This window comes from Neoarius graeffei, chromosome 15, assembly GCF_027579695.1.
Source record: "Neoarius graeffei isolate fNeoGra1 chromosome 15, fNeoGra1.pri, whole genome shotgun sequence".
Lineage (NCBI taxonomy): Eukaryota > Metazoa > Chordata > Actinopteri > Siluriformes > Ariidae > Neoarius > Neoarius graeffei.
In genome coordinates, this window is record NC_083583.1 from 12249848 (window position 1) to 12264892 (window position 15045).

Here is a 15045-nt window from a genome sequence, read left to right on the forward strand (position 1 = left end):
CAATGAAACCCATGCGAGTATGAAAGCCTAACCAATCCTAGCACAGAAGGCGGGATTTCCCGTATTACGGGTGCTGCTATGACAACAGTGCGCTAATCTCTTGAGTAGCGCGGCTAGCTTGTTGTAAATACTCACCAGCCTTCGTTATTAAGCGCCGAGTTCAGCTCCATCATCTTCCAGCTCGTAATAAAATGTCCGTTGAAACCCAGCAGTCTATCTAAAATGCTGTTTTGTCATTATTTACCGAAATACCGTTCGCAAACTAATCAACAATAACAAAGCTACTCTGGAAAGCGACTCCTCAACTTCTGGAACGTCACAGGTCAAAGTTGAACTGTTCTGGTTCCGGTTCCGTTACGGAGCCTGCTCAATTCCAAATGGCTTAGTGCACTAGATAGGGCTTAATTTACACACTACGGGCTGGATATGTTACGGTCACAAGTAGGATCATTTAAATGAGCAAAAATAAATACATTACAAACAGAACATTTTATTTTACTATTTTTTTCCTTGATTTACTTTTAGTGTTTTTTCTTTGTAATTTTTCTTTAGTATTTTTTCTTTATTAATGCTTTTCCTGTTTTCTTCTGTAATTTCCTTTGGTTTGTTATTAACTTTAGTATTTTTTTTCCTTCATCATTTTTATTTTGTATTTTTAATCTGTAATGTTTCTTTTGTAATTTTTCTTCAGTAATATTTCTTCTAGAATTTTCTTTGCTCATTTTACTGACTGTTATTTTTATTGAGGAATTTTTCCTTGGGATTAGTGTTTTTATTCTTTAGTCAGTTTTAGTTTTGAATTTTTAATTCAGTAATTTTCCACAGTACTTCATTTTTCCTCATTATTTCATCAATATGTTTTGAGATTTTTATTTAGTAAGTTTTCTTGAGTACCGAATAATCATTTCCCAAACCTCCTGTTTCAGGGAACATTCACTAATGATTCTCTCTCTCTCTCTCTCTCCTTCCCCCTCTCTCTTTTCTTTCTCTCCCTCTCCTTCCCGCTTTCTCTTTTTCTCTTCTCTCTCTTTCTCTCCCTCTCTTTCCCTCTTTCTCTTTTTCTCTTCTCTCTCCCTCTTTCTCCTTTCTCTCTTCTTTCTCCTTTTCTTTCTTTCCTTTCTCTCTCCCTCTCCTTTCTTTCTTTACCTCTTTCTCTCTCTCCCTTTTTTCTCCCTCTTTCTCTCCCTCTCCTTCCCGCTTTCTCTTTTCTCTCTTTCTCTCCCTCTCTCTCTCTCCTTCCCTCTTTCTCTTTTTCTCTTCTCTCTTTCTCCTTTCTCTCTTCTTTCTCCTTTTCTTTCTTTCCTTTCTCTCTCCCTCTCCTTTCTTTCTTTACCTCTTTCTCTCTCTCCCTTTTTTCTCCCTCTTTCTCTCCCTCTCCTTCCCGCTTTCTCTTTTTCTCTTCTCTCTTTCTCTCCCTCTCTCTCTCCTTCCCTCTTTCTCTTCTCTCGCCCTCTTTCTCCTCTCTCTTCTTTCTCTTTCCTTTCTCCTTTTCTTTCTTTCTTTCCTTTCTCTCTCCCTCTCCTTTCTTTCTTTACCTCTTTCTCTCTCTCCCTTTTTTCTTTCTCCCTCTTTCTCTCCCTTTCTTTTTCTTTCCTTTTTCCCTTTTACTTTCACTTTTTCTTTCTCTCTCCCTCTCTTGCTTTCTTTTTCTTTCTTTCTTCTTTCACTTTCCTTTCTCCCTTTCTTTATCTCCCTCTCTTCTTTCTCTCTTTTCTTTCCCTCTTGCTTTCTTTCTCTCTCCCCTTTTTTCTTTCCCTCTTGCTTTCTCTCTCTCCCCTTTTTTCTTTCTTTCTTTCTTTCCCTCTTTCTTTCTTTCCCTCTTTCTTTCTTTCCCTCTTTCTTTCTTTACCTCTCTTGCTTTCTTTCTTTCTCTCTCCCCTTTCTTTCTTTCTCAGGATTTGCCTGTTTTATAAGTTGACTGGCTGAAAGCACAGAAGAGAGACACAGAAACCAATTTTTCACTCTTTATTTCAGGATTATTGTAAACTACAATAACAAAAGCGGTGGTGTTTGGGTTTTGTTTTGAATGCCCACACAGACTCACACATTCTCACATCCATTATTCATATTTTATACAATTAGTAGTATAAATTTATTTATTCTATCCACATTCACTGGATATGATCAATCGCGCGCTCTGATTGGCTACTCTACTACTAGGATATCAGCTCATATACCGTGAGTAGAGAAAAACAAAATGGCGGCGCGTGTTGCTGAACCAACCGAGGACGAAATAAAAACTCTACTCGAAAACAAAATCCCAAAAATACAAAAACAGAAAGCAAGAAAATATGGAATAAAACTATTTGATGCTAAGAACGTATCCTTTTTTTATTTTCAAGAATTTTTATTCTAGCATTTTTCACAAACTGCTCCTGTCATTTCGCCAGTTTTTTAAATAGGAATGATTGTCAGATGTTTTGTAGAAAGTTTTTATTTGTCGAATTTGCAAAAAATAAAAACAAAAATGCGCTGTTTCTCAAAATCCAGTGAATACACAGAGAATAAAACAGTTATTCCACTCAATCTCGTCGTACACGGATTATAGCCATCAGCTCATGTACGACTCGATTTTGTGGAATAACTAATAACTGTTAATTCGCCAAATACCCAATTTTTATTTAAAGATCAGTGGGAGTTTTCAGACTCTAACGGTTTCCATAGCGTTTCCAGAAGTCTCCATTTTGAGGCTGGAAAACTCCGGAGTAGTTAAATTCATCTATTTACTCGATGTACAGTAGTGTCTTTGGGTCATTTATAATCGAATTTAATTATTGTGGTTCTCTGTTGCTTTGCTTTTGTCCTGCTATTTTACATTCAAGTCTACAGCGAGTGTTATTTGTCCCCTGTCCCAAAAAAAAAAAAAGCCTCTTGTTGGTACGTGCTGCAAGCTAAAGTTCCTGGATGTACCAGTCTAATGAATCTCTGTGAATAAAATAATGCCCCCCCCCCCCCAGCTCACTATTTATACCAATAATAAAAAAGAAACGTGATTAAAATTGCTATCACGCCTCATTTCTAACCCAAAACCACAGCGCTGTTGAATCAGAATACTCAAATCTGATTGGTCAGAAGGTTGTTGATTCATTTTCTCTAACAGCATCATCGTTTTGACACATGGTACCGACTTACACACAGACCTGTCCGATGAACACTCCACTCATCAAAGCCGAATGCTAATAAACAGATTCCAAAACACCACAAGTTTTAGTAAAGTTCTCCATAAGGAGGCGTTCATTTATAGAAGGCGTGAGGCTTTGTAACAGCTGGAACTAAGTTTTACGCCACGGAAAAATCTTCAGGACAGACGACGACTGGTTATAGCTGCTAGACCTAAAGTGATAACAGGAAGTCATTTGTTTGATTCGTTCCATAACATTAAATAAGCGGATAGAAACTATGTCGCTCTTTAACGATTTAAAAAAAAAAAAATCACCACCACCTCAGGACATCCTTTTATAGGAAAGTAATCAACTACTGGCTGGGAAAAGTAACACCGATTCACCACACCATGTTGTTGATTATTTTCCCACAACAGCATGCCACATAGTGTTTTGATCGATACGTAGATTCTTAAGGAAAAAAGAAGCTTTTCAAGGAAAATCTCTTCCTAAAGAAGGATTTTCTCTTCCTCAGGAAACCTAGATTTTTAAACAACAACCTTTCATGCAGTTGGATGAACAACACCTCAAGCACAGTGCTGTGACAGGACGTATTCAGGAAGCGAGTTCTCTCCTGGAACTGCCAGAACCACGAAGCTGCAGATCATCGTCTGTTTAAAAAAAAGAAAAATGCGATGAATTGTTATACACGGTCTATAGGATACAGTGTAAGGGCACATGCGAGCTGCCTGTAATAACTGTATTTCCATGTAAATTGCAGAAGCGTGTACAGTATCCATGGCGACGGAGTCCTGAATATGAACCACAAAATAACAGAGGAGGACAATGGAACAAGGGCTCTTGCCTGCGCGTTCGCCGCAACGCTGCAGTCCTCCGGGTTCGCACTGCCGTCGTTTCTGCAGGTCGTTTCTGCAGCTCGTACTTTTATGGAGTACTTCACCCGAGTAGGAGGGTAGATCTGAGATCACACACACACAAACCAACAGAGAACCACAATAATTAAATTCGATTATAAATGATCCAAAGACACTACGTCAAATGAATAGATGAATTTAACTACTCTGGAGTTTTCCAGCCTCAAAATGAAGACTTCTGGAAACGCTACAGAAACCGTTAGAGTCTGAAAACTCCCACTGATCCCTACGTAAAAATTGTGGATATGGCTATTTAACAGTTATTAGTTATTCCACGAAATCGAGTCGTACGTGAGCTGATAGCTATAATCCGTGTACGACGAGATTGAGTGGAATAACTGTTTAATTCTATCCACATTCACTGGATTCTGAGAAAGAGCGTTTTTACGTTTTGCAAATTCAATAAAAAAACAAAAGTGCTCTGAGAGCACAATATCTCCCGTTGGCAACTACATCTACAGTATGCTATAAGCGCTTAATACACCATCATGAAATTGTCAAAAGTACAAGTTTGGTAATCAAGGGCCATTACTCTGGTAAAATGCAACTGAATTGAACGAAACTGCAATATGCGTATTACCGACAAAGAATCCTGTCAAGTTTGGTGAAATTCCTCCAAAAACTGTGAGAGGAGTTGATTTCAGAAGGTGAGCACCCTTCCCGGGATGGATGGACATCGCCACGACATAATCCCACTTCGGGCCTTTCGGCCAGCGGGGGATAAAAATTGCGAGGGAAGTTGATTTCAGAAAGCAAGTACATCTTGATGAAATTGCTAAAGTTTATTAATAATCAAGGGCATAACTCTCGGAAAATTGGCCCAAATTAAATGAAATTTCAATTTGCGTATAACTGTCATATAACAAAGCCTTCTGCCAAGTTTGGTGAAATTCCTCCACAAATTGAGAGAGGAGCTGATTTCAGAAGAATGTACACCCTCATGAAATTGTCAAAGTACAAGTTATTTAATCAAGAGTCAAAACTCTGGGAAAATTCTCACAAACGAAATTAAATCGCAATCTGCGTATTACCGTCATATAACAAGGCCTTTTGCCAAGCTTCGAGAAATTCGTCCAAAAATTGTGAGAGGAGTTGATGTCAGAAAGCGAGCACACCTTCATGAAATTGTCAAAGTACAAGGTTGTTAATCAAGGGCCGTAACTCTGGTAAAATGCGACCATCTCATCTCATCATCTCTAGCCACTTTATCCTGTTCTACAGGGTCGCAGGCAAGCTGGAGCCTATCCCAGCTGACTACGGGCGAGAGGCGGGGTACACCCTGGACAAGTCGCCAGGTCATCACAGGGCTGACACATAGACACAGACAACCATTCACACTCACATTCACACCTACGCTCAATTTAGAGTCACCAGTTAACCTAACCTGCATGTCTTTGGACTGTGGGGGAAACCGGAGCACCCGGAGGAAACCCACGCGGACACGGGGAGAACATGCAAACTGCGCACAGAAAGGCCCTCGCCGACCACGGGGCTCGAACCCGGACCTTCTTGCTGTGAGGCGACAGCGCTAACCACTACACCACCGTGCCGCCCAAAATGCGACCAAATTGAACAAAATAACAATATGTGTACTACTAACATATAACAAGGCCTTTTGCCAAGTTTGGTGAAATTCCTCCAAAAATTGTGAGAGGAGTTGATTTCAGAAGGAAAACACGCTCTCATGAAATTGTCAAAGTATAATTTTGTTAATCAAGGGCTGTAACTCTGGTAAAATGTGACCCAATTTAATGAAATTACAATCTGCGTATTACCGACATATAACAAAGAATCCTGCCAAGTTTCGTGAAATTCCTCCAAAAATTGTGAGAGGAGTTTATCTGTGACGAATCTCAGTCATCCAGGTACATAGTAAGGCCATTATTAAAAAATGTTCTGTTTCCGGTCCACCGGCCGGGTGAGTGCCGTTTGTGCGGGTGAAATTATTTTTTTAACGCCGGTTTTTCGACATTTTTTTCGGGTTCGTAAATCTAAAATCGAACTTGACATTTCCGCATTCCCAGGGCTTTCCACTAAGGCTCATACTAGCCAGCCATCACAAATAAGTAGCCGGGGGGGAGTAAACACAAAATAAACTCCTGTGCACGCAGTTCCCAGGATTAAATGTATTTTCCACAGACCATTTATTTATTCACTTTACTCAAATACAAAGTAAAATGGCAGCAAATCTTCTTTCTTTTCTTGCGTATTGCATCATGAGGCATTCCTTATTTTCGGTGCATGACACATTCATGTAGCTGAGTGCGCGCGCACACCGCATATCGGGGCGCGGATGAGTTACTCTCCCTTGATCAACGGTTCAGTTTGACATTATTGTCAGTCCGTTAGATAAACATTTAATTTTATTAAAATCGAAAATTAATATTTAGAGCCTGTGGGCTACAAAAATAGTCATTAAAGTAGCCGGCTGGACTTAATTGTGTGGCCGGCAGCCGGCGCATGTGGAAAGCCCTGTCGAATCAGCTCTGCGCATGCGCCGTGCGGCACAAAAAGATGGCAGCCACCATGAAGGAAGGAGATCTGGAGTTTTCAAACATTTGCTTAAGTGTAAAATCGCAAAATGGTATTCTAGCAAACAACAAAATAGTAAAGATTCAGAAAAACAAATCATTCAGTGATCATTTTAATAGTGTAATTTCATCCGAACTAGGCCTAACGCTCGATTTAGAACTACAAAAAGTCCGCGTGTCGGACATTTTAAGTACCTTTGTAAAAGTTTTGCAAATGTTGCAGTCAGCATTTAAAATGCTAACTTAAAGTTTTTGTACAAGTTTCAGTTGATTTAACTGTCATATTTTATTAAATGTGTCTGCTTTTGTAATAAAAAAAAGTACTGAAAGAAAAAGCAAACACAGCATTGCGATTTCTTATCCATCCATATATAATAAAAAAAATAAATTAAAAAAAATAAATCCCTCCCTCCCGACTGAAATTTTTTTTGCCCACCCGGTGGACAGGAAACGGATTTTTTTTTAAGGATGGCCTAATCTGTGGTTGGTTGAAGAGAGCAACTGGACTTGCTTGAAGATTCTTGAAAACGTTTCGCCTCTCATCCTAAAGGCATCCTCAGTTCTGTCTGACTAGTCAGACAGAACTGAGGATGCCTTTAGGATGAGAGGCGAAACGTTTTCAAGAATCGTCAAGCAAGTCCAGTTGCTCTCTTCAACCAACCACTGTGAGAGGAGTTGATTTCAGAAGGTGAGCACCCTTCCCCGGACAGACATCGCCATGACATAATCCCCGTTTGGGCCTTTCGGCCAGCGGGGGATAAAAAAACATCACGGTTCTGTGGGTGGAAACAAACGCCTTGTTGATAAGAGAGGTCAGAGGGAAATGGCCAGATTGGTTCAAGCTGCCAGGAAGGATATAGCAACTCAGAGCAACTCTTTACAACCATGGTGAACAGAAAAGCATCTCAGCATGCAACAGCAGAAGACCATATTGGGTTCCACTCCTGCAGCCAAGAAGAGAAATCTTAGAATCAAGACCAAGTTCCTATTAAAGACGCCGGTCCATGTTATAGCTCTAAAGCTAATACTTGTATATACAGAATAACTCATCTCATCTCATTATCTCTAGCCGCTTTATCCTTCTACAGGGTCGCAGGCAAGCTGGAGCCTATCCCAGCTGACTATGGGCGAAAGGCGGGGTACACCCCGGACAAGTCGCCAGGTCATCACAGGGCTGACACATAGACACAGACAACCATTCACACTCACATTCACACCTACGCTCAATTTAGAGTCACCAGTTAACCTAACCTGCATGTCTTTGGACTGTGGGGGAAACCGGAGCACCCGGAGGAAACCCACACGGACACGGGGAGAACATGCAAACTCCGCACAGAAAGGCCCTCGCTGGCCACGGGGCTCGAACCCAGGACCTTCTTGCTGTGAGGCGACAGCGCTAACCACTACACCACCGTGCCGCCCACAGAATAACTCATTTTTTAAAAATAAATAAATAAATAAATAGAATTTTCTTTGCTTTTTTTTCTCGTCGGAGGTCTGAGCTACGACCTTTAATCAAGTACAGCATTAACTGATCATGTGACATGTCACAAGCCAGGCACAGAGCAAAACAATAACGAGATGGTGAAGGAACACATTTATTTTTGATGCAATGGCTGGATGTGGAAACATCTGACCAGCTGATGCAGTAAAAGCTGCCAAATATTTCTTAATATTCTTACGAAAGGATAAGGATAATCCGAGATCAGGTTCAGCACTGAAACATATTCAGAATTTGTAACATAATTACCTACATTACTTATTTTTTTGCTTATCTACGGTATTAAGAACTAAATATCATATACGCACATATAGGTGCTGATCTCCAACCAAACTTCCTGTCTGAATCCATACATTTTCAATCAACAGGAAACTGATCAAGAACGGTTGGATTTCGACGGGATGATGACGTCATCATCACAGGGTTAAACCTTCCTATCCTTATAAAAATCACACAAGATGTAAGATGTGATTTATAAAGTAAAAGACTTGCAAGCATACTGTTACAGGAAAATAATCAACTACAAATGATAACAGCATGTGTTTTATTTCTCTTGTACCACAGCAATTTGCCACAACTGCATATTTTATTCTTTAACGAATGACCTCCCTTTTTTTAGTTGGTTTTAATGTTATCATACAGTGGTGCTTGAAAGTTTGTGAACCCTTTAGAATTTTCTATATTTCTGCATAAATAGGACCTAAAACATCATCAGATTTTCACACAAGTCTGAAAAGTAGATAAAGAGAACCCAGTTAAACAAACGAGACAAAAATATTATACTTGGTCATTTATTTATTGGCAAAAGTATGTGAACCTTTGCTTTCAGTATCTGGTGTGACCCCCTTGTGCAGCAATAACTGCAACTAAACGTTTGCGGTAACTGTTGATCAGTCCTGCACACCGGCTTGGAGGAATTTTAGCCCGTTCCTCCGTACAGAACAGCTTCAACTCTGGGATGTTGGTGGGTTTCCTCACATGAACTGCTCGCTTCAGGTCCTTCCACAACATTTCGATTGGATTAAGGTCAGGACTTTGACTTGGCCATTCCAAAACATTAACTTTATTCTTCCTTAACCATTCTTTGGTAGAACGACTTGTGTGCTTAGGGTCATTGTCTTGCTGCATGACCCACCTTCTCCTGAGATTCAGTTCATGGACAGATGTCCTGACATTTTCCTTTAGAATTCGCTGGTATAATTCAGAATTCATCGTTCCATCAATGATGGCAAGCCGTCCTGGCCCAGATGCAGCAAAACAGGCCCAAACCATGATACTACCACCACCATGTTTCACAGATGGGATAAGGTTCTTATGCTGGAATGCAGCGTTTTCCTTTCTCCAAACATAACGCTTCTCATTTAAACCAAAAAGTTCTATTTTGGTCTCATCCATCCACAGAACATTTTTCCAGTAGTCTTCTGGCTTGTCCACGTGATCTTTAGCAAACTGCAAATGAGCAGCAGTGTTCTTTTTGGAGAGCAGTGGCTTTCTCCTTGCAACCCTGCCATGCACACCATTGTTGTTCAGTGTTCTCCTGATGGTGGACTCATGAAAATTAACATTAGCCAATGTGAGAGAGACCTTCAGTTGCTTAGAAGTTACCCCGGGGTCCTTTGTGACCTCGCTGACTATTACACAGCTTGCTCTTGGAGTGATCTTTGTTGGTCAACCACTCCTGGGGAGGGTAACAATGGTCTTGAATTTCCTCCATTTGTACACAATCTGTCTGACTGTGGATTGGTGGAGTCCAAACTCTTTAGAGATGGTTTTGTAACCTTTTCCAGCCTGATGAGCATCAACGCTTTTTCTGAGGTCCTCAGAAATCTCCTTTGTTCGTGTCATGATGCACTTCCACAAACGTGTTGTGAAGATCAGACTTTGATAGATCCCTGTTCTTTAAATAAAACAGGGTGCCCACTCTCACCTGATTGTCATCCCATTGATTGAAAACACCTGACTCTAATTTCACCTTCAAATTAACTGCTAATCCTAGAGGTTCACATACTTTTGCCACTCAAGGATACCTAATACTGGATCATTTTCCTCAATAAATAAATGACCAAGGATAATATTTTTGTCTCATTTGTTTAACTGGGTTCTCTTTATCTACTTTTAGGACTTGCATGAAAATCTGATGATGTTTTAGGTCATATTTATGCAGAAATATAGAAAATTCTAAAGGGTTCACAAACCTTCAAGCACCACTGTACCTCCACAAAACAAGTTACCTGGACCACAATTGTCTCACATCAACACTTTTCCTATTATTTTCACTGACATTACTCAATGCTTTAAGACGAGAATCTGAGAGTTGAAGATCTTTCAGCTTTCTTCCTGAGCTTTAAGTGTCACGTACCTGAGCAGAGTTCGACAGGATCTCCACGACTTTGTACGCATAGGGATAGTTTGTCATGCGATTGTGGAACTCCATGGCAAAGTTGGCCGCTTTGATGACGTTTGGGTCAACGTTCTGTTGCGAGCTGCTCAAGGACACAATATGAGCCACGAAAACAGCCGCAATGATGCTCAGTGTGTAAGTCATCTTGGTGTAACGCAGATCTGTGGAAATAAAAGCGGAACTCAAACAGAAGCAAACCACACTGGACATCCATCCTGATTCCTCTGGGGTCTCAAAAGCTGTGAAAAATGCTGCGACGTATCATTTTGCTTTCTGGATAATCGAGAATATATAGGTCTTCTCCAGGACTGTTATAATAAAAATACAAGAACTCAACAACAACAAAAAAGTCAGGTTTTGTCTGATTGTGATACTCTGAAACTTAGTGACATTGAGGAAGGCTTTAAAGAGGAACTGAAGGCAAATTTTTTTATCGTCAAAATTCTATCGATCTCATTTTATTAAATATAGGAATGCATTTTTGATCGCTATTTTGTCGCTGCTATAGCAAGTTATGAGTGTTTGAAATATGCTCTGTAATATATATCAGTCCGTATGTCAAAGCAACGGCCGTAAACGAGATTCGTTGAGACCTGTGCGAGACATCGTAGGACGGAAGTAAAACGTACAGCGACAATCAAAGTGACCGACATCTGCCAACATTCCCTGTGTCCGAAATCACTCACTCATTCACTACTCCTTACTCCATATTGGGAATTACTCTATAGAGGACTATATAGTGAGCTCATTGGTAAAATGAAAAAACACTTTCGGACACTAGTCCGTCGCGCTGGTATTTACGTCATTACTGTCGCACGATCAAAACGTGCCAGATCAGTCGGCTGGTGGGTTTTCAAAATAATAAATACATGCATGTATTTTTGTGATAACTCCATATTATACTGAGCGCATCTCATCTCATTATCTCTAGCCGCTTTATCCTGTCCTACAGGGCTGCAGGCAAGCTGGAGCCTATCCCAGCTGACTACGGGCGAAAGGCGGGGTACACCCTGGACAAGTCGCCAGGTCATCACAGGGCTGACACATAGACACAGACAACCATTCACACTCACATTCACACCTACGGTCAATTTAGAGTCACCAGTTAACCTAACCTGCATGTCTTTGGACTGTGGGGGAAACCGGAGGAAACCCACGCGGACACGGGGAGAACATGCAAACTCCGCACAGAAAGGCCCTCGCCGGCCACGGGGCTCGAACCCAGACCTTCTTGCTGTGAGGCAACAGCGCTAACCACTACACCACCGTGCTGCCCTGTTTTACATAGTTTTAAATCCAATGTCAAGCATTTTTTACTTGATCAATTTTATCCGCAATCACAAAATCCTTTAATGATGTCCTAGTTAACCTTCTAGGCTAGTTCATGCCATGTTTTATTTTGTATACCTCCTGGACACTTTTTTCCCCTCCCTCCTTTTGTTTATAGCCCCTTATTTTGGCACTTGATGTACTTGGACCATAATGGAAATAAGCGTTTAGACTTTATTGTGCTATCCGTGTATTTTAATGTACATTATACTTGTATTTTGTACATTATTTTACTAAATAAACTCATCATCATCATCTCCTCCCTTCTGAAACATGCAATTTAGTCTGATCAGCTACCAAAACACACACTGAGCTGCTGGTAGGTGGATCATCTTGACCATCTAGGAAGTGGTTAGAGATAGAAAAAGCAAAGAAGCCAGCATTAAGGAAATGCAGTACATGCAGACGTTTATTTATCAGTTTACTCAAGCAGCAAGGAAACAAATCAACTTACCAGATCAACTGACTTCCCTTAGAAAGATATTTCAGGTTGTTAAATAAGCACTGAAGCCAAACTGCAGATAAAATGTGCCACTATAAACACAGCAGTAGTGTCCTTTTTATCTGAAGCTTCTGAGTTGCTTCACTGATGCTCCTCTGTTTACACACCCAGGCCTTCTATCACATTACACAACATTCTATTCTATTCTATTACATTCTATTCTATTATATTATATTACAGCATTCTGCTGACAGAAACACTGCTGCGTCTAAACAGAGTTCAGTTAGTTTCACTCTTCTCTAAAGCCCACTGTAAAACTACATAATAAAGATTTGCATGGGATTAGACGTCTGTTTTGAATCCTACATCCTGGTTTTGAATCACGTGACCCGAATGTGCCGCGCTCATAGGCTCGTCAGAGTGAAGCAATCTGGCCGCCATCTTACCACTCCCTTAACAAAAGTATCTCTTCCTTACATATCTTTATTAATAATCTCATCTCATCTCATTATCTCTAGCCGCTTTATCCTTCTACAGGGTCGCAGGCAAGCTGGAGCCTATCCCAGCTGACTACGGGCGAAAGGCGGGGTACACCCTGGACAAGTCGCCAGGTCATCACAGGGCTGACACACAGACACAAACAACCATTCACACTCACATTCACACCTACGGTCAATTTAGAGTCACCAGTTAACCTAACCTGCATGTCTTTGGACTGTGGGGGAAACCGGAGCACCCGGAGGAAACCCACGCGGACATGGGGAGAACATGCAAACTCCGCACAGAAAGGCCCTCGCCGGCCCCAGGGCTCGAACCCAGGACCTTCTTGCTGTGAGGCGACAGTGCTAACCACTACACCACCATGCCGCCCTTAATAATAATAATAATAATAATAATAATAGAGGTGGCACGGTGGTGTAGTGGTTAGCGCTGTTGCCTCACAGCAAGAAGGTCCGGGTTCGAGCCCCGTGGCCGGCGAGGGCCTTTCTGTGTGGAGTTTGCATGTTCTCCCCGTGGGTTTCCTCCGGGTGCTCCGGTTTCCCCCACAGTCCAAAGACATGCAGGTTAGGTTAACTGGTGACTCTAAATTGACCGTAGGTGTGAATGTGAGTGTGAATGGTTGTCTGTGTCTATGTGTCAGCCCTGTGATGACCTGGCGACTTGTCCAGGGTGTACCCCGCCTTTCGCCCGTAGTCAGCTGGGATAGGCTCCAGCTTGCCTGCGACCCTGTAGAACAGGATAAAGCGGCTACAGATAATGGATGGATGGGTACAGTACGGGTCTATTTCTGTCCCCCAAGGTACAGTCGACACTAATGTACCACTTCGGGCTTGTCAAGGTAACTATGTGTACCTTTTTAGGGCCAAAAAAGGCACATATATGTTCCCAAGCAGTATATAAAGGGTACAAGTAGTAAGTATCTTATAGGGTACTGCTCTAAGTGACCAGCCGTTATAATGTACTTTACAACCCCGATTCCAAAAAAGTTGGGACAAAGTACAAATTGTAAATAAAAACGGAATACAGTGATGTGGAAGTTTCAAAATTCCATATTTTATTCAGAATAGAACATAGATGACATATCAAATGTTTAAAGTGAGAAAATGTATCATTTAAAGAGAAAAATGAGGTGATTTTAAATTTCATGACAACAACACATCTCAAAAAAGTTGGGACAAGGCCATGTTTACCACTGTGAGACATCCCCTTTTCTCTTTACAACAGTCTGTAAACGTCTGGGGACTGAGGAGACAAGTTGCTCAAGTTTAGGGATAGGAATGTTAACCCATTCTTGTCTAATGTAGGATTCTAGTTGCTTAACTGTCTTAGGTCTTTTTTGTCGTATCTTCCGTTTTATGATGCACCAAATGTTTTCTATGGGTGAAAGATCTGGACTGCAGGCTGGCCAGTTCAGTACCCGGACCCTTCTTCTATGCAGCCATGATGCTGTAATTGTTGCAGTATGTGGTTTGGCATTGTCATGTTGGAAAACGCAAGGTCTTCCCTGAAAGAGACGTCATCTGGATAGGAGCATATGTTGCTCTAGAACCTGGCTATACCTTTCAGCATTGATGGTGTCTTTCCAGATGTGTAAGCTGCCCATGCCACATGCACTAATGCAACCCCATACCATCAGAGATGCAGGCTTCTGAACTGAGCGCCGATAACAACTTGGGTCGTCCTTCTCCTCTTTAGTCTGAATGACACGGCGTCCCTGATTTCCATAAAGAACTTCAAATTTTGATTCGTCTGACCACAGAACAGTTTTCCCCTTTGCCACAGTCCATTTTAAATGAGCCTTGGCCCAGAGAAGACGTCTGCGCTTCTGGATCATGTTTAGATACGGCTTCTTCTTTGAACTATAGAGTTTTAGCTGGCAGCGGCGGATGGCACGGTGAATTGTGTTCACAGATAATGTTCTCTGGAAATATTCCTGAGCCCATTTTGTGATTTCCGATACAGAAGCATGCCTGTATGTGATGCAGTGCCGTCTAAGGGCCCGAAGATCACGGGCACCCAGTATGGTTTTCCGGCCTTGACCCTTACGCACAGAGATTCTTCCAGATTCTCTGAATCTTTTGATGATATTATGCACTGTAGATGATGATATGTTCAAACTCTTTGCAATTTTACACTGTCGAACTCCTTTCTGATATTGCTCCACTATTTGTTGGCGCAGAATTAGGGGGATTGGTGATCCTCTTCCCATCTTTACTTCTGAGAGCCGCTGCCACTCCAAGATGCTCTTTTTATACCCAGTCATGTTAATGACCTATTGCCAATTGACCTAATGAGTTGCAGTTT

The 15045-nt window shown here is 41.3% G+C and overlaps 2 protein-coding genes across 3 annotated transcripts in view; both read right to left on the bottom strand.

The window, feature by feature from the left end:
* Positions 1-456, bottom strand: part of tdrd3 (tudor domain containing 3) — a 100586-nt gene extending 100130 nt beyond the window's left edge. Inside the window, exon 1 of the mRNA XM_060940856.1 lies at positions 136-456. Within this exon, the coding sequence (XP_060796839.1) occupies positions 136-173 (38 nt within the window). The 5' untranslated portion in view covers positions 174-456. The remainder of the gene's footprint in view (positions 1-135) is intronic.
* A 1495-nt stretch (positions 457-1951) lies between these two features.
* On the bottom strand, positions 1952-12619 carry zgc:194981 (uncharacterized protein LOC561073 homolog). 2 transcript variants are annotated; one of them, XM_060940858.1, is made up of 5 exons: positions 12253-12619; positions 12106-12139; positions 10428-10630; positions 3967-4080; positions 1952-3772 (listed from the first exon to the last, which is right to left on the bottom strand). In XM_060940858.1, exons 2-5 carry the CDS (start codon positions 12137-12139, stop codon positions 3689-3691), a joined length of 435 nt encoding a protein of 144 aa, XP_060796841.1. In that variant the 5' UTR covers positions 12253-12619; the 3' UTR covers positions 1952-3688. The 2 variants fall into 2 exon arrangements, with proteins under 2 accessions (XP_060796841.1, XP_060796842.1); XM_060940859.1 differs by lacking the exon at positions 12106-12139.
* Positions 12620-15045: the final 2426 nt, after the last annotated feature.